The 18896-nt window shown below is 44.4% G+C and overlaps 1 protein-coding gene across 14 annotated transcripts in view; it reads right to left on the minus strand.

Annotated features, from left to right (window-relative positions):
* Window positions 1-18896, minus strand: part of LOC123991056 (protein scribble homolog) — a 122887-nt gene that overhangs the window by 30707 nt on the left and 73284 nt on the right. For 13 of the 14 annotated variants that reach the window (XR_006830749.1, XM_046292203.1, XM_046292204.1 and 10 more), the window contains exons 16-24: window positions 15643-15705; window positions 9036-9125; window positions 8774-8851; window positions 8303-8623; window positions 5239-5319; window positions 1328-1591; window positions 710-820; window positions 424-600; window positions 68-184 (exon numbers count right to left, since the gene is read on the minus strand). Coding sequence is in view for 13 of the 14 variants with exons in the window: in XM_046292203.1 (XP_046148159.1) it covers window positions 68-184; window positions 424-600; window positions 710-820; window positions 1328-1591; window positions 5239-5319; window positions 8303-8623; window positions 8774-8851; window positions 9036-9125; window positions 15643-15705 (1302 nt within the window). In the remaining variant the exon portion in view is untranslated. The remainder of the gene's footprint in view (window positions 1-67; window positions 185-423; window positions 601-709; window positions 821-1327; window positions 1592-5238; window positions 5320-8302; window positions 8624-8773; window positions 8852-9035; window positions 9126-15642; window positions 15706-18896) is intronic. The other variant, XM_046292205.1, reaches the window with a different exon arrangement.

An 18896-nucleotide genomic window follows, 5' to 3' on the forward strand; every position in this document is an offset into this window, starting at 1 on the left:
TATCAAAGGAGGTCATTCATTGGCCGTATTCCAAGGGGAATAGAATGACAAGGTGGGTTCCAGGTACCTTGGTTATGAAAATGCCCTCATCGGTGGCGTCGAAGGGGTTGCCAGCGTGGCCCTTGGCACCGCCGCGGATGCTGATGCCCAGCTTTTCTCCAGGCTGCCTCTGGATCACTATCTCCTGTATTGGGACACATAGATCAGGAGATGGGACTGGTTGGGGTGTGTGTGTGTGTGTGTGTGTGTGTGTGTGTGTGTGTGTGTGTGTGTGTGTGTGTGTGTGTGTGTGTGTGTGTGTGTGTGTGTGTGTGTGTGTGTGTGTGTGTGTGTGAGAGAAGGGACAGAAGCTGTGTGTGCACGTATGTGGGTCTACTGTGTAGGCCTATTTCTGTGAACACATGTGGGTTTAAGAGACGTCACCTCCATCCCGGGAGGCGAGGGGTCCCTGCGCACCAGCATGCGGATCTCCTGCTTGTTGGAGAGCAGGGCTTTAACAGCCTCCTGGTGGGTGGCGTGGCGCAGGTCGATGGTGTTCACCTCCAGTATCCTGTCCCCCACCCGCAGCCCACTCTGACACGCCAAGCCATGGGGGATCACCTAGCACAGGCAGGCGAGGGTGAAATACACAAACCCGGGAAAATGAGAGAGAGGGAGTGAGCGCGACAGAGAGACCGAGAGCGACAGAGAGATGAAGCAAGAGAGAAACCTTAGAGATGAAGACGCCAGGCTCGTTGATGCCGAACGGGTGACTGGCGTGATCACTGCCTCCCACGATGCTCAGTCCCAGGGGGCCGCCCGCTTTCACCAACACCACTTCCTGTCAGGAGAGGAAGTGAAGCTAGTGTTGTTTCATTTGAGGGACATAGTTCTACGATATGGGCTCTACAAATACAGTATCAGGAGATATGAGAGGAATTCGGGAAAACATCAGTGTCCCAAATACACTCAATCTTTAAGTCAATAACTTCTATTAGACAAGGAACACAAACTAACCATGGATCTACAATATCTACTTGAAGACAGGTATGAGATAAGACATAGGCCTAAGCTCTAAGTCAATGGAATAGACTCCAGGTCTTGCTGCATTTCCCTGGGCCCCACTACACCATCCTAGGTTTATTATGCTATGTCAGGACTAAGCATTCGTACCTTGCACCATCTTTTCTTGAGCTGTAGAGCATTCGAGATAAAAGCCTAATGTAAAGGTATTAAAACTAAAGTTCATCTGAAGCTTGAATGCTCCATCATGGTAACTTACCACTATCCCCATATAACATAGTACTATACCATTTTCCACCCGCTTCGTTCGCTCCCTTCTTCTCACCTCGATGGGGTATTCGTCCTCCAGTGGCTGGCTCCCGTGGGGCAAGAGGCTGGAGTCGTCGTTGCCCTCTTCCTGGTCGGGTGAGTCAGAGGGCTCTGGAGGTGGGGGGGAGTGGGTGCGGGCATGGGACAGGCCCGGGGAGCCCCCTGGGGTGCCTGGCTCGGCCTGGTCACGCTCCACCAGGAGAGCAATGGTGGGAGAGGTGCCGGTAAGCAGCGCTACTGCCTGGTCATGCCTGGCCTCGGTCATGTCTACGCCATTGATCTGGATCGAATGGCACAACCAATGAGGGCAGGCGTCAGTAGTCTGACTGACTAAACACAGTGTGCAACACTCAGGACTAGAGGTTCAGTGAGGGAAGAGAGCTATGTGTTCGGGGGTTGGAACCGGTTCAGGGAACAGAAAACCGGAAAATAATGACATTTTTTGAAGAACAGAACCAAGAACGAAAGTGATATATACTGTTCTGGAAAATAACTTATTTTAAAAGCACAGGAACCGGTTAATAACTAAATGTTACATTTCAGGCATATTGTCCAGTGTCAAAAAAGAAAGAGAAAAAAAGCCATCGCTGTCACTCAAACTTATTTCAATGTCTACCTGCCAGCTGAAAATCTTTGCCAGTGTGTATGTGTTTGTGTAGGCCTGCCTCTCCCTTCCCTCCGAAGCATGCATAGTCTACTGTAGCTACTGACGTTACAGGTATGATTAATAAACTAGGGAGATATTTTTAAATCGAGAACAATGGATTAACTTTTTCTATGTAATATAATAATATAATAATATATGCCATTTAGCAGACGCTTTTATCCAAAGCGACTTACAGTCATGTGTGCATACATTCTATGTATGGGTGGTCCCGGGGATCGAACCCACTACCCTGGCGTTACAAGCGCCATGCTCTACCAACTGAGCTACAGAGTTATAGTTATCAAGTTTCACATGGGACTTATTAACTACAAAAAAGGTAAGACGTGTTTTCATTTTGGTGTTGCTAGCTTGTTGACTAGCTCTGGTCTTGCTCTCGATAGCTCTAGGCAGTATTACGTGTAATGTCATGGAACTGAGAGTCATGATCTAGAGCAAGCTCTGGTCCAATGTTAAGTTAAGCAAACACTGAAGTTCAAAGACACTCAAAGTTCCTTCATAGAAGTCGCTCAGTGAGTGAGTTAATCTGAAGCTTGAATGCTCCATCATGGTAACTTACCACTAGATATAATTCTGTGGGTATAATTCTGTGGGCCTAACATAGATAACGCATGTCATAACAACATGCCCAGCGCTCTCCTCACTCTCAATTTCAGTTGCAAGTCGCACCCTCCACTACACTTGTCAGTCAAATGCATGTACATGGCTTACCGGCTCCATAACAAGCTGCTCTATTCCATTTGTCAACAAATTTAAGCTAAATAAATAAATAAACATTCAGAGGCTTAAAAAGGAACAGAAAGAAACAATATAAACCATGAGTTATTTTTGGTTAGAACCGCTTCATAACTTTATTTTGCTGTTCAAAATAGTGGAACGGAATGAAATAAATAGTGGTTCTGTTTAGAACAAAACGATTGGAAAATAATTTGGGTTCCAACCCCTGGTTTAGACTCATATCCTTATTGTTTAGAAGCACATCACGTTGCCATAAAGCTGTGTAATAAAGCTGTATAATAAAGTAACTCAATCATTGCTCAATATAGTACAGCAACAAAGTAAGCCAGAGTGGGTGAGTGAGTGATATCTGAAGAGACCAGGAGCCAATACCCATACAGAAAAAGGGAGGCGGGAGGAGAAGGGAGGAGAAGTAGAAGGGAGGAGAAGGAGAAGGGAGGAGCAGAGGGCAAGCTAGCAAGGAACTTCTGCATGTTAAGCCTTTCTCCAATGTCCAAAGTCTTGAAAGTAGTCCTACAAGTCCTGTCAATGCAATAACCTATACAGTATTTTGGACGTTGGCCAATCTGACTTATGTTTATGCCATCCGTTTGCGATTGCTCACTGAAAATACAGAGAGCAACGTCACTAGGAAAGTCAGTTAAGAACAAATTCTTATTTTCAATGACGGCCTAGGAACAGTGGGTTAACTGCCTGTTCAGGGGCAGAACGACAGATTTGTACCTTGTCAGCTCGGGGATTTGAACTTGCAACCTTTCGGTTACTAGTTCAACGCTCTAACCACTAGGCTACCCTGCCGCCCCTGATGGACTGCCAAAGAATGGGCTGATCTTGAGTCAGCAAACAGAGTTATCAATACTTTTCTACAGCTCCAGCCTCAGTGCTTTTCCTAGACCTAGCTCTTGTCCTTTACACATTTTAAACTATTCTCTTGCTTTACAGAGGGCATCTGAGGATGGACTGCAGTCTGTAAACTTTCCTAAAATGTAGAACGAGGTCCTGATACCTCTGAGTGGTGAGGGACAAAAAAGCGGGCTGTGTCCGAGAGACAAACAGAAGCCAGCACTGACCATAGAGTACCGGCTCTTACGTTTGGCTGAAAAGCTTACTGCGGCTACTGCCATGGTAATAAATGTGGTTACCACAGAGGCTCCGCCCACACACCCAACAAAACACCCACCACCACCGAACAGGCAAGGAGATACAATGAGCATTAGTTGCCATGCAGGGAGAGGGGGAGTGAGAGAGCAGGTTCACAGAGAGGGAGAGAGAGCGAGCGGAGAGCAGAGAGAGAACGAAAGTGCAAGAGAGAAGCCGAGAGACCAGAGAGGAACAGAATCATCCAGGAAGCCATTTTAGGATTTCCCTCACATAGGAGGGGGAAGAGGCAGGGGAGAGAGAAACGGTTATGACTCAGAGAATGAGAGAACAACACAGTAGTAGTTGTAGAGACACACAAGAGGACACTATTTCACACAGGACACAAACGTAACTAAGGGGTTAGCAAATGTCTCAAGATAGAATGAATCACTGGATTGGTAAAAAAACCTATTGAGCGATCACATCAAGGCCCTACCTTTGTAGCCATGGTCAAGGATATGAGCATGAGGTGCCACTCTGAATCAGCACTCTGTCAGCAGGTGAGGCCATGCCATTGTATAATAAAAACACTATGATAACCACAGTAAAGAGAGGCATGGTGAAGAACTGTGCAGGAACCTTGGCTCCAGCAGTCAGTCACACACATGTCAGCTAAGGTCATGCTAGTCTAGGATTGCGTCCCAAATGGCACCCTATTCCCTGCATAGTGCACTCATTTAAAAAAAATATGTTACCCTCTTTTTCTCCCCAATTTCGATCTCGTCTCAACGCTGCAACTCCCCAACGGACTCGGGAGGCCGAAGGCGTCCACTGAAACATGGCCACCCCCCCAAACCGTGCTTCTTAACACCCACCCGCTCAACACGGAAGCCAGCCACAGCAATTTGTAGGGAAGAAGCACTGTTCACCTGACGACCAAGGTCAGCCTGCAGGCGGCCGGACCGCCACAAAGAGTCGCTAGAGTGCAATGAGCCAAGCAACTAAATCAATCATTTGAAACCTTGCTTATATTTGTATACAAACTCCCTCTAACGCTTGAGAATACTTGAAAACAGATTTCCAAAAGTAATACAAAAATAAAAATAATAAGAGTTCAGTTTACTTGAGTGGCCTGCACAGTCCCCAGACCTCAACCCAATAGAGCATCTTTGGGATGAGATGGAACGGGTTGTTAGCAGCTTGAATGTACCCTATTGTGAGTTTGATGAGATTACTCTCCACGTTATCTAACGTGTGTGTGCTTGGTTGGTGTGTTTGGCATGAAGTTCACACAGACCGAGCTCTGATCCAGAGAGCAAGAGAAGAACATGGGTGGTGTCTCAATTAGCACCCTATTCCCTATATAGTGCACTGGTCAAAAAGGGATAGGGTGCCATTTGGGATGCCTCCATGGGGCTTAAACAGAGGAGTGGAGGGGTACTCACGGTGATGACCCTGTCCCCTACTCGGAGTGTGCAGTCTCTGTGGGCCGCCCCTCCCTCTGCGATCCGCGAGATGTAGATCCCCTGCAGAGACGGACACGTGGCACAAGAGTCAGTCAGTTCATAATGTCATCCTGTGTATGTCCTAAATGGCAGCCTATTCCCTATATAGTGCACTATACGGCACTGGTAAAAAGTAGTGCACTATGTAGGGAATAGGGTGGCATTGGGGATGCAAGCCCATGTCTGTGCACATCATCTTGGTTCTAATGAGTGTCTGATATGAGTGCATGAAATTGAGACTGAGATCAGAAATTATTCACACCCCTCAACTTTTTCACATTTTGTGGTGTTAAAGCCTGAATTTAAAATATATTACATTTCAATTGTTTTGTCACTGGCCTAAACACAATACCCAATAGTGTCAATGTGGAATTATTTATTTTGAAATTTTACAAAATTAATCAAAAATGAAAAGCTGAAATGTCTCGAGTCAAGAAGTAAAGCCACCGTGCTTCTACACCTGCATTGCTTTTAGGCTGGGTTTCTGTACAGCACTTTGGGACATCAGCTGATGTAAGAACGGCTTTATAAATATATTTGATTTGATTTGATATTTAACCCCTTTGTTATGGCAAGCCTAAATAAGTTCAGGAGTAAAAATATGCTTGTCACATAATACGTTGCATGGACTCACTGAGTGTTTAATAATAGTGTTTAACATGATTTCTGAATGACTACATCATCTCTGTACCCCACACATACAATGATCTGTAATGTCCCTCAGTCGAGCAGTACATTTCAAACACAAATTCAACCCCAAAGACCAGGGAGGTTTTCCATTGTCTCGCAAAGAAGGGCACCTATTGGTAGATGGCCAAGCATTTTTTTCCCAAAAGCAGACATTGAATATCCTTTTGAGCATAGTGAAGTTATTAATTACACCTTGGATGGTGTATCAATACACCCAGTCACTACAAAGATACAGGCGTCCTACCTAACAATTGCTGGAGAGGAAGGAACCCGCTCAGGGATTTCACCATGATGCAAATAGTGACTTTAGAACAGTTACAGAGTTTGATGGCTGTGATCAGAGAAAACTGAGGATGGATCAACATTGTAGTTACTCCACAATAATAACCTAACTGACAGTGTGAGAAGGAACATAAATACTCCAAAAATTGCATCCTGTTTGCAACTAAAGGCACTAAAGTAATACTGCTAAAAATGTGTCAAAGCAATTCACTTTTTGTCCTGAATAAGAAGTGTTGCATTGGATTTGTCCCAAACATATTAGTGAGTACCACTATCCATATTTTCGAGCATAGTGGTGGCTGCATCATGTTATGGGTATGCTTGTAATCGTTAAGGACTGGGGAGTTTTTCAGGATAAAAAAATAAACGGAATGGTGCTAAGCACAGGCAAAATCCTAGAGGAAAACCTGGCTTTACAACAGACACTGGGAGACAAATTCACACTTCAGCAGGACAATAACCTAAAACACAAGGCCAAATCTACATTGGAGTTGCTTACCAAGAAGAAGTTAATGTTCAGAGTTAAAGTTTTGACTTAAATCTACTGGAAAATATTATTGAAAAGAATAATGGCCGAATATTGTTCAATCCATGTGTGGGAAGATCTTGGAGACTTACCCAGAAAGACTGACAGCTGTATTCCTTCCCGGCGCACCAGGAGAGCTGTGGCTAATTCAAGTGTGCCTACTGCGCTGGCCAATCAGATAGCTCAAATCACTGTGGCTACAGCTCCCACAGCAAATGTTGATACTACATGTGATTTCATACATTTTAAAACCACGACCAGACAGAGACATTCTCAACAACAAAAAATGTGCATGAAAACAAATAGTCTCTCGTTGAATGACTTCAAAGACTTTATTGAATAATCCCAACTGTTGACCAGTCACAGACAAAGAAGCGTAGACTTTAGCTATCGACTTAGTCTGGTGCAACAGGTCTGCAATGCCCCCTGCTAGTTAAATCAGTCAGCCTACACTGGGAGAGGGCTTACCAGGGGATGTCCAATAATGATGACCTCACCCAGCCAGGACTTAATATAGTCTAGCGGTCTTATTCAGTCACTAGTCTACCGCTACCCTCAATTGTTTGTTTGGGCTCGTTAAGTAGTATTTATGCGGCAGGATCTCAGCACAAGAATAACTTAAGTACATGGACTTCACAGGAGGTTGGTGACACCTTAATTGAGGAGGGCAGGCCCATGGTAATGGCTGAGGTGGAATGATACGAAATACATCAAACGCATGGTTTCCATGGGTTTGATGCCATTCCATTTGCTCTGTTCCAGACATTACTATGAGCCACCCTCCCCTCAGCAGCCTCCACTGTTGTACTTATGGTTCAGCTCCTTAATTCTAAACTATCATGCACAGGGGCAGACAAAGTGCAGGCCTACTCCTAACCCATCTCAACAGAGATACCATCCATTCTAGAAAAAGGCAGACTTACAGACTCCAGTGATAAGTGTGCATCTCGGTTTCTCTCCAAGGGCTCCCCGAGCTGTGTGTGTGTGTGTTTGAGAGCGGTGTTTGCACATGACATGTAGCCATGAATGTAGCCAATGCAGTGGCCCAAAAATACCCCCTGGCCCCTCCCGTCCCAGTTACACAGGACCTATCAGGTGTCAAGGCTCGCTATTCACATCTCTGTCTCCTTGGTGATGGCTGTAAACGCTGGAACTGGAAAATGGGTTGTCAGAATGAGAAAACCTTAGAGGGGTTAGGGGGGGGAGACTATGACTCGGCATAATACAGAAATACATAGGAAATCCACAAATCCTGAATCTTAAACTCTCCCTCTAATGCTGTAGCTAGCGCAGTTAGAGGTATCGTGTCGTTGACTTGAGAAGTGGGACAACCTGACACCACATACATACAAAAGGGGTTTCACTACTAAGACCAGGAGGATGAAATATTAATCAGGTCTGAACAACACCCAATATTTCTACACCACTCTGTTGTACATTAAGGGATGTGTGTGTGAATCTCAGTGTCTACTGTACACACTAGGGATGTGTGTGTGTTCAGCTCACCATGTCCCCCGTGCGGTAGGCTGTGGAGCCTTTGCCCCCGGCAATGCTGAAGCCCAGACCCTTGTCATTGCGGACCAGGCAGGCAGACAGCCTGTGTCGGAAGCCTGCGGGGGAGCCTGCCTCAATGCAGAAGGGAAGGCCACTGGCCCGTCTCTCCTGGGGGAAGTAGTCGTCCTCGGGCCTTAGCGGTGTGGTGGTGATGGCATTCTCCGGCTCCACCATGTGCTCCCGGAGGACGCTCATGGAGACGGCGGCGCCCGAGCTGCGCAGGGCCTCTACCGCCGTGTGGTGCTCTGCCCCCTGGAGAACCACACCGTTCACCTGAGAGGGCGGGAGGGAGCGGAGATCATGGTTCTCTCTACAGTCAAAAGGCCTGTTCATGGACCTTGACCATGAATGCACCATGGCTGCAAACAGGCATAAGAATGGGCACCCATACGCTTATCAAGCACGCACATGCACACACTTTACCTCTAGGAGTTTGTCTCCCACTTTGACCCCAGCCTGCGCTGCAGGGCCCTCTTCAGACACCCTGGAGATGAAAATTCCCTTGAGGGACAGACAAGACAAGTACACAGTCACAAGTCTCAATCAGTCCCCAGCATGTGTCCAAAATAATACCATCTTCCTATGCAGTGCACTATTTTGACCAGGGCACTGGTTCCATATGGAGAATTTGGGACACAATCCATCTGTACATTTAGGGGTCTCCACAGCTGTCCTCGGCCCTCACCTCATCATCCCCCTTGTAGGGTGTGGATCCCTGTCCTCCGGCTATGCTGATGCCCAGGCCCCCAGTTTGACGTAGAATGGTCAGGGTGTGCTGGAAACGGAGGAGAGGGGGTCAGCGCACTGAGCGGAGTCACCCCATACAACAGCACTATCCTCAGACAGGACAGGAAGGAGGAGGGCTCACCACACTCCACTTGACACAATTGTTTTTAACAAGATGATACTTTTGGGTCAAATGTCAATTTGAAGGTTGCTGCATATTGTGATGAACCAACTGATAATGTGATTACGTGTAGTGTTGATTGGACAGTAAATGGATTTAATTGACTATTTATTCAAATGAAGTCATGTGGAGTGGGTGAATCCCATCTCCACTCAAAATGTGGTGCCGATCTGGGGAGTGCGGCATGGACAGACTAGGGACAGACAGACGGGATGGACAGGGGCTACACTGGTCTCAGGGCTAAACTCAACTCAAGTGTATGTCGAATGAGAAAAGGCATGAGTCTTGCCTTCCATCTCTCCATACAGAGAGTAGCTACAGTGACTTATTAAAAAAGGTGGCCATTTTGGAGTAGAAATATCATTAACGGTAGTACTAAACAAATTACCCATCATATCACAAGGCATTGACATTAGCCCGAAGACGCACAGTGAAACGACTCGACACACACGTAATCCTTTTGACATAAAACATGAAGGCTACTTTCAGACACTGAGGTGAGACACAATACTCGGTCATGGAACAGTCACATCAAAGGTGGTGTGTGGGTCTGAACTGAATGTGTGAATGCTGTCCTCGCAAGCCGTGCAGAGTGGGAGTAAGTGGGGGATGAGGGTGAAATATAAGTGGGAGAGAAAGAAGAGGAAAGAAATAGTGAAGTGAAAGAGTGCTGTGTTCTGGGGGGGTTCATTCCAGTGTGTCGTCGTCAAAAGGCTCCGTTCTCGCAAACTCGTTGTCACCGTTGCAGAACGCTCATGCAACAACGGGCAGCGCAGATGCACAATATGCACGTACCAACCATTTCATAGGCATCCTCACCAGAAATGCAGACCCAGTCACCAAGGCCAACTATCACTCCTCCATAACCAAAGCCAACAACATAAAATAATCAGTAGGTTGTATCTTATCTTATTAGTTAAGTATGTGCTACCACCCAATGACGCTATTCAATCCTTTCAAAGTAATACACATTTAAATAGAAGACATGTATAGAAATATTGTACGAAATGAATCAAAATCCAGGCTTCATCATCTCCCATTTAGACTACTGCAATCATTTTGGCTGAGCTCCCTGCTTGTGGCATCAAACCACTGCAATTGATCCAGCACATCGCAGCCTTCCAAGTTCATCCATGTGACCCCGTCCCTCCACCCCCTCCACTGTCTTCCAGTCGAAGCAAAGGGAACTGCCCCTCCCTATCTTCAGGCTATGCTCAAACCCTACACCCCAACCCGAGCAGTCTGGTCCACATCTGGTCTCTTGGACCTCCCACACCTACGTTGGGTCAGCTCCCACTCAACCCAGTCAAAGCTCTTCTCTGCCCTGGCAGACCAATTGGATAACCAGTTTCCACAACGCTAGGACAGCAGAGTCCCTGCCCATCTCCTGAAAACATCTGAAACCCAACCCTCCAAAGAATATCTTAGAATATCCACCCTAAAAATAAATATGTATACACACACACACACAGAACAAAAATATAAACGCAACAAGCTTATTTCTCTCAAATGTTGTGCAAACATTTGTTTACATCCCTGGTGAGCATTTTATTTCAACCACCTGACAGGTGTGGCATATCAAGAAGTTAATTAAACAGCATGATCATTACACAGGTGCACCTTGTGCTGTACACAATAAAAGGCCATTCAAATGTGCAGTTGTGTCACAACACAATGCCACAGATGTCTCAAGTTTTGAGGGAGAGTGCAATTGGCATGCTTACTGCAGGAATGTCCAACAGAGCTGTTGGCAGAGAATTGAATGTTAATTTCTCTACCATAAGCCACCTCCAATGTCATTTAACAATACATCCAACCGAACTCACAATCGCAACCGTGTAACCACGCCAAGCCCAGGACCTCCATATCTGGCTTCTTCACCTGCGGGATTGTCTGAGACCAGCAACTTGGACAACTGATGTATTTCTGTTTGTAATAAAGCCCTTTTGTGGGGAAAAGCTCATTCTGATTGGCTGGGCCTGGCTCCCAAGTGGGTGGGCCTATGCCTTCCCAGGCTCAACCATGGCTACGTTCATGCCCGTCATGCGAAATCCATAGATTAGGGTCTAATGAATTTATTTCAATGTATTGATTTCCTTATATGAACTGTATGTAACTCAGTAAAATCATTGACATTTTTGCATGCTGTGTTTATATTTTTGTTCAGTATACATTTTCCTACAAGCACCGACTTTGCTGATAACTATTTTATTGAGGTAAAATGTACTTGCGTCAACTGTGATATGTGGTTGTCTCACTCAGCTATCTCAAGATGAAGGCACTAATTGTAAGTCGGTCTGGATAAGTGGAAATGAAAAATGACTAAAATGTCAATTAAATTCAACCACAATTCGTTGAAGTGCTCCCCACGATAAATTACACAGTACTGCCAGTAGTTTTGTGTCAGGCGTTCACATATCTTAGTGTGTCATCTTAAAGCTTAATTTTAAAATGGGGTCACGTGAGAAAAGGTGTGCTTGGTTCATAGGACCAGGGTTACGTCAGTAACCTCCAGTAGCAGCTGTAATAAACAATGTGGGTTTCTTCCTACAAATGTGGCTTCATCTTTTGAATGCTTTAATCTACAACATATTATGACCCCATCACTGGCGTACTGTTTGCATCTACTATGCCCACAAGCCGTTAGAAAGTAGTGGACAAGACCAGGCACTAAATCAGACTGGTGGGGAAATAACGTCAATCATGTTCTTTCCTACATAGAATATCATACAACATCATTACCTGATGACTTTCTGAAGCATTTCAGTCACTTCAAACCATACCGTCTTCAGATTGAAATACTGTCAAAAATACTTTTGACTAATGTTCAAACTTAGACGTCAAACAGCATCACGGTTCTGGTCTAATGCTTCTAAAAATGTTAGGCATAACTATGTTCCTGGAGAGCTCAACTAGTGGTACACCTCACAGATTATGGTGTATGTTCTGTTGGTGCAACTGTCATAGCCCAAATTAAAATAGTAAACACTGACTGTTTATTTCAGAACTTTGTTTTACGTGGTAGAGTCCCGAAAACATTTGGTTTTCAAAATAGGGATCGCTGGCCAAAAGAAGTTTGGAAACCCCTGGTCTATTAACTAATTTACTACCTGGTGATGTCACCAGGCAGACTAAAACTTCTTCCCACAAGAAAAAAGGTGACATTTCAGGTGGTAATTTTCACAATATTATTCCAACCTTAGTGTGGAAATCTATATTAAAACACAGGAAAATCATGTTTTTGACTGCACTGGGCCTTTAAGTTCTTGATAAGTTGCTTTGTGGTTCTTGAGCTATTCAGCAGTGCAAACCGTTTAGCAAAGTGCTTACTCTCTGGACTAAAATGTCTGGAAAGAGCCAGCGTGTTCCTTTGTCATATCATGATAGATGTAGGGCCTGGTACCATGATGAGAAAGAACAGCATTTTATTTTTTGATAATACACATACATGTTCTCACAAATAAATCCTTCGACTACTTTAGATGGTTTAGATACCTTTAACAAAACACATTTCTCCGGGTTAGAAGTTGCAATGTGTGTGCCAGATCCTGCTGGACACACCGGTTGAGTAAATGTAAAACCTGAAAGATGGTGCTGAAAGAAGATGGACCTCCTCCATCACAGACAGCAGCACTAGCAACCTCATTCACTCACTCAAGGGCCACACAGCCTGAACAGGATGATGAAGAACGGGAGAAGGACGAGCAACAGCGTGGTAGAACTTGAGAATGGAGAAGGGAGTCATTGATGGGTAAACACTTGTTTACCAATTACATATAACTTATTCATTACAATTGTATAACCATATTGTTTTATATTCGGAAAGTATTCAGACCCCTTGAATTTTTCTACATTTTGTTACATTACAGCCTCATTCTAAAATGTATTAAATAGTTTCCCCCCCTCAATCTACACACAATGCACCATAATGACAAAGCAAAAACAGGTTTTTAGAAATTTGAGCAAATGTATAAAAAAATATATACTGAAATATCAATTACTTAAGTATTCAGACACCTGTATTTGGGGAGTTTCTCCCATTATTCTCTCAAGGACATCCAAAGACTTGTCCCAAATCCACTCCAGCATTGTCTTGGCTGTGTGCTTAGGGTCATTGTCCTGTTGGAAAGAGAACTTTTGCCCCAGAGATCCTGAGCACTCTGGAGCAGGTTTTCATCAAGGATCTTTATACTTAGCTCCATTCATCTTTCCCTCATCCTGACTAGTCTCCCAGTCCCTGCTGCTGAAAAACATTCCCACAGCATGATGCTGCCACCACCATGCTTCACTGTAGGGATGGTTCCAGGTTTCCTCCAGACGTGATGCTTTTGGCAAAATGACATGTGCCTTTTACTGAGGAGTGGCTTCAGTCTGACCACTCTACCATAAAGGCCTGATTGGTGGAGTGCTGCAGAGATGGTTGTCCTTCTGGAAGGTTCCCCCATCTCCACAGAGGAACTCTGGAGTTCTGTCAGAGTGACCATCGGGTCTTTGGTCACCTTCCTGACCAAGGCCCTTCTCCCCCAATTGGTGGTTCCAAACTTGTTCCATTTAAGAATGATGGTGGCCGCTGTGTTCTTGGGAACCTTCAATGCTGCAGACAATTTGTTTGGTACCCTTCCCTAGATCTGTGCCTCAACACAATCCTGTCTCTGAGCTCTACAGACAATTCCTTCTACCTCATCATGGCTTGGTTTTTTGCTCTGACATGCAATGTCAACTTTGGGACCTTATATAGACAGGCGTGTGCCTATCCTTTCCAAATCATGTACAATCAAATGAATTTAAAACAGATTGACTCCAATCAAGTTGTAGAAACATCTCAAGGATGATCAATGGAAACAGGATGCCCCTGAGCTCAATTTCAAGTCTCATAGCAAAGGGTCTGAATACGTATGTAAATAAAGTATCCGTTTTGTTTATTTATTTATATATATATTAGAGGTCGACCGAATAATTGGAATGGGCGATTAATTAGTGCCGTTTAAGTTTTCATAACAATCGGATATAGGAATTTTTGGGCACCGATTTGGCCCATTCTTTTTTTCTTTCTCTCTTTTTACACCTTTATTTAATCTTTATTTAACTAGGCAAGTCAGTTAAGAACACATTCTTATTCTTTCAATGACAGCCTAGGTTAACTGCCTCGTTCAGGGGCAGAAAGACAGATTTTCACATTGTTAGCTCGGGGGATCCAATCTTGCAACCTTACAGTTAACTAGTCCAACACTATAACCACCTGCCTCTCGTTGCACTCCACAAGGAGACTGCCTGTTACGCGAATGCAGTAGAAGCCAATGTAAATTGCTAGCTAGCATTAAACTTATGTTATAAAAAACAATAAATCATAATCACTAGTTAACTACACATGCTTGATATTACTAGATATTATCTAGTGTGTCCTGTGTTGCATATAATCTGACTGAGCATACAAGCATACAAGTATCTAAGTATCTGACTGAGCGGTGGTAGGCAGAAGCAGGCGCGTACACATTCATTCAAACAGCACTTTCGTGCGTTTTGTCAGCAGCTCTTCGTTGTGCGTCAAGCATTGCGCTGTTTATGACTTCAAACCTATCAACTCCCGAGATGAGGCTGGCGTGACCGAAGTGAAATGGCTGGCTAGTTAGCGCGCGCAAATAGCGTTTCAAACTTCACTCGCCTTGAGCCTTGGGGTGGTTGTTTCCCTTGCTCTGCATGGGTAACGCTGCTTCGATGTGTTGGCTGTTGAGGTTGTGTTGCTGGTTCGAGCGCAGGGAGGAGCGGAAGCTATACTGTTACACTGGCAATACTAAAGTGCCTATAAGAACATCCAATAGTCAAAGGTTAATCATTTTGTCTGTCGTAGTTGAACTGTACCTATGATGAAAATGACAGGCATCATCTTTTTAAGTGGGAGAACTTGCACTATTGGTGGCTGACTAAATACTTTTCTGCCCCACTGTACATACAAACATACATACATACCATCAATTATAAAAACCTGTTTTCACTTTGTCATTACGGGGTATTGTGTGTAGATTGATGACTTACTTTTGTTAAATATATTTTAGAATAAGGCTGTAACACACCAAAATGTGGAAAAAGTGAATAGGTCTGAAAACATTCCCAATGTACTGGATATGACTTAAATCCTATAACCCTTTGACCATATAAAGTGTTACTCCTGCATCCTCCCCTTCAAGTTCTACTACACTGGCGATCCGATGGAGAGTTGTGGTGGGCATTTCTCTGGGCGATTGGCTTGGATTAATCATTGATTTATGTGAGTTATTGTTTGTGTCCCCCCCCCACCCCCAACTGAGAGCCAGCGGGTGGGTGAATGGGTGAGTGGGAGAAGGAGAGAGAATGAGAATGGATGGAGTGAAAGAGAGTAGGTACAGACCTCTTCCTCCTCAATTCGAGCAGGCTCAATCAGGAGATTATTGACTTGATCAAATGACACCCCCTGTTAGGACAGGAACCAGCGAGAGGCATGCGGATTAGTGAGGCCAAAGTAACTCATATGCACACAAGCATACTTCTAACCAAATCCATTCAAAAACAGAAGAAAAATGCACACACTTCAAAATAACACACACACACCACGCATTCATTCAGCCACTGGGATGAACCCCAAAAGGTCATATACACTATTGTATAGTGTGTTAAGTAAGGACATTTATTATGGCCAATTTGATTTCCAGTGGAGGTCCTTTGAACAATGGCAACACCAGTCACACACATCACTCACTCCCCAGCCACCAGAGGCAGAGGCAGGCAGGGGTGGAAACTCGAGACCCAGAATAAGGCGAGCTACAGGGCACACAGGGACGGCAGCTTGTGTGAAGAAAGAGAAATGGGGGAAAGAAAGCAGTGGCTCCCAAAGCAACGTTCCCTCCAGCCTATAGACAGACACCACAGTAAACCCTCTGACCTGTGTAATACACGTTCTAATGTGCAGTAGTCTTTCTCAGATTTAGTTGCACAATCATTCAACAACCCCCCAAAAAAACAGATGATATAAAAATTCTAAAATCAGCCATTAAGCAATAACAAATCAATTCCAGATCTAGACAGCCTTATAAAAATAGTGGCTAGATGTGTAAAATGCAAATTGCTCTAAGCCATTGATGCGTTGTTATCTTTTAAGATTGAAATCTGCTGCAGAATTGTTCGAAAATAGGTTGTTATGTAGGTGCATACCGCACTCCAACAATACTTCATGAATGAAATCAGTTTGTATGGGTCTCAACATTTCCACCTCTGCCAAGACAAATTCCGGATGGTCTGCAGATTAACAGGCATAGACTCGCACATACACTATATCACACACACACACACACACACACACACACACACACACACACACACACACACACACACACACACACACACACACACACACACACACACACACACACACACACACACACACACACACACACAGCAATCATTCTCTGCATATTAGGTAGCAGCTCTAGTGGTGATTACGATTAATAATCCATTTGAAAAAAATTGCCTTAGAATCATACATTTCAGGAGCCCTGGTGTACACTTTTACACAAATATAGGAAGGCAGGTCAGGGAGAAGTCATTAACCAATTAAAAACAGAACAGGAAACAGCAAATGATATGGTGAGAAGCATAGTACTGAGGTGGGCAGACAGAGGCATGATGCAGGGGACTTCATGGCAGGGGGCCAGCAGGGGGCGTCTGGTGCACAGCTGATGGGGTGGGGATTCGTCATTTGATAGACAATCACTTTGTACTAAAAGATTTTATCACTGGCATTATTGACAACTGGGCCAAGAGAGCCGGCAAACTTGATGCGAGAGCTCAGAGCAGCCACAAGAGGGAGCTCCACTCTGAGTTGACTGGGAAGTGTGTGGGTAAACACATGAGTACATCCAAAATGGCACCCTATTTCCTTTGTAGTGTATGACTTTTGACCAAGACCCATTGGGCTTTGGTCAAAGGGAGTGCACTATAAATGGAATAGGGTGCCATTTGGTACACAAATAGGACTAAAGGGGTGAAATGTGTCCACGTTTTAAGCATTTAAACAACTCACACTGGATTTGGTTTGTGCTGGTTGTCCATTTGTAAACTGTCAGTCTGTTTGATGACATTTACAAACATTTATCAAATGTTGTTAATGAGAAAGTCCACTCTTGTTAGTTATTATATGTCTTGTCCTGTGAATGTCTGAGAGTATCCTGCTTGTGTGGGACAGAGACAGCAACGTAAATGCACCCGAGTGCAAACTATAAGACTCCCGGCAAACATTCCTGTAAACAAATCGTTTTTCCTATGCAAGGCAACATGACATGCAATGTAATCTCCTTCTCAATCCAATCCAGTGCCAGCAGTCCGGACAGAATGCAGGTTGCAGGGTGACAAGACTGGGGGCTTCTACGCATCTGTGTGTCTTGGGTGTGCATCGAGGCGAACAGGCCACTGACATGTCAGGATGAATAGAACTGGTGTGCAAAAGCTTTATTCAACTGTCTGTCAGCTTCATTAGGGCAAAAAACACTAAAGGAAAACGAGCCCATGGTAGTCCTGGCTAATTTGAAATTGGGATACATGATTAGGGCGCCAAGTTTTTCGTGACCAGGTGGCCCCAGTTAGTGTAGTCAACTTATCAGAAGGAGTAAAAAACTTGGGTCTCTAAACACGACAACTACATAATAACATTATAGTGAGTGTGTACAGACCTGCCAACCTTGAATCATTTTTATGAGTACCACTTCAGTACGGCGGAGGGACCCCCGGACCTCACAACGGCGCTCGCAACACCCAAACTGCTCAAATCACAAATGCACCTTTTTTTAGCCTAATAATGATGTTGGCAGAAGACTGCCTCAGTATGAACGGTACACAATAGACTTACACGTAACTGCTAGCTTGAAGGTACAATCAAGGCTCTCCCCAGGATTCTCTGACGAGGTGATGCATGACTAAGGTTGGGTAGGGTGGAGGTCCGGAGGGGGGTCAGTCAACTTCCCCCTCAGGAAGTAGGAGCATTTTTGCATTATAAAAAAAACCTGTAACTGCCATGTCCTGAACCCTAGTCTTAAATGATCAAACAATGTAACCAATACAAAGTCTCGTCTTTGATCCTAAATAAAATTGAAATGGTCTCAATGACCACTTGCATAATTTAGGGGTAATGATTATTGTAATTAACAGGTGTCTTTGTGTGAATAGTCTAGTGAAAATGTAAAATGGGCTTCTTCATTTTGTTTGGGAAGAAAATTCAGAATTACTCAATCATGCAAAATAGTAGTCTAGCTTACTGTAGGCTACATGGAATATGAAACTAGGCCTACAAGAGCTTGTTCCAGATCTCCATCCCTGACCTCATCCATCCAGTTAGGTCTGACTACTAGACCATTCAGCAACATGCCTGGTTGTCGTTGGTGACCTGACTATTATCTCAGCAGTCTGCTGGTGACACACAGCTATATCAAGAGGATCAATCAACAACTGATTCATGAACAAAGGTCTTTTAACCTTTAAGTCCAACATAGCTTTCTGTGAAGGACGGTTTTAGCGGAAGAGTTCGCTCTGCCATGTTTGTTTCCATCAACACAGCGACGTGCACTGAACTACCGTGACTACATACCTTCACCGTAATGACGCCTAATGTGATTG

This window comes from Oncorhynchus gorbuscha, linkage group LG12 (genome assembly GCF_021184085.1).
Source record: "Oncorhynchus gorbuscha isolate QuinsamMale2020 ecotype Even-year linkage group LG12, OgorEven_v1.0, whole genome shotgun sequence".
Classification (NCBI taxonomy): Eukaryota; Metazoa; Chordata; class Actinopteri; order Salmoniformes; family Salmonidae; genus Oncorhynchus; species Oncorhynchus gorbuscha.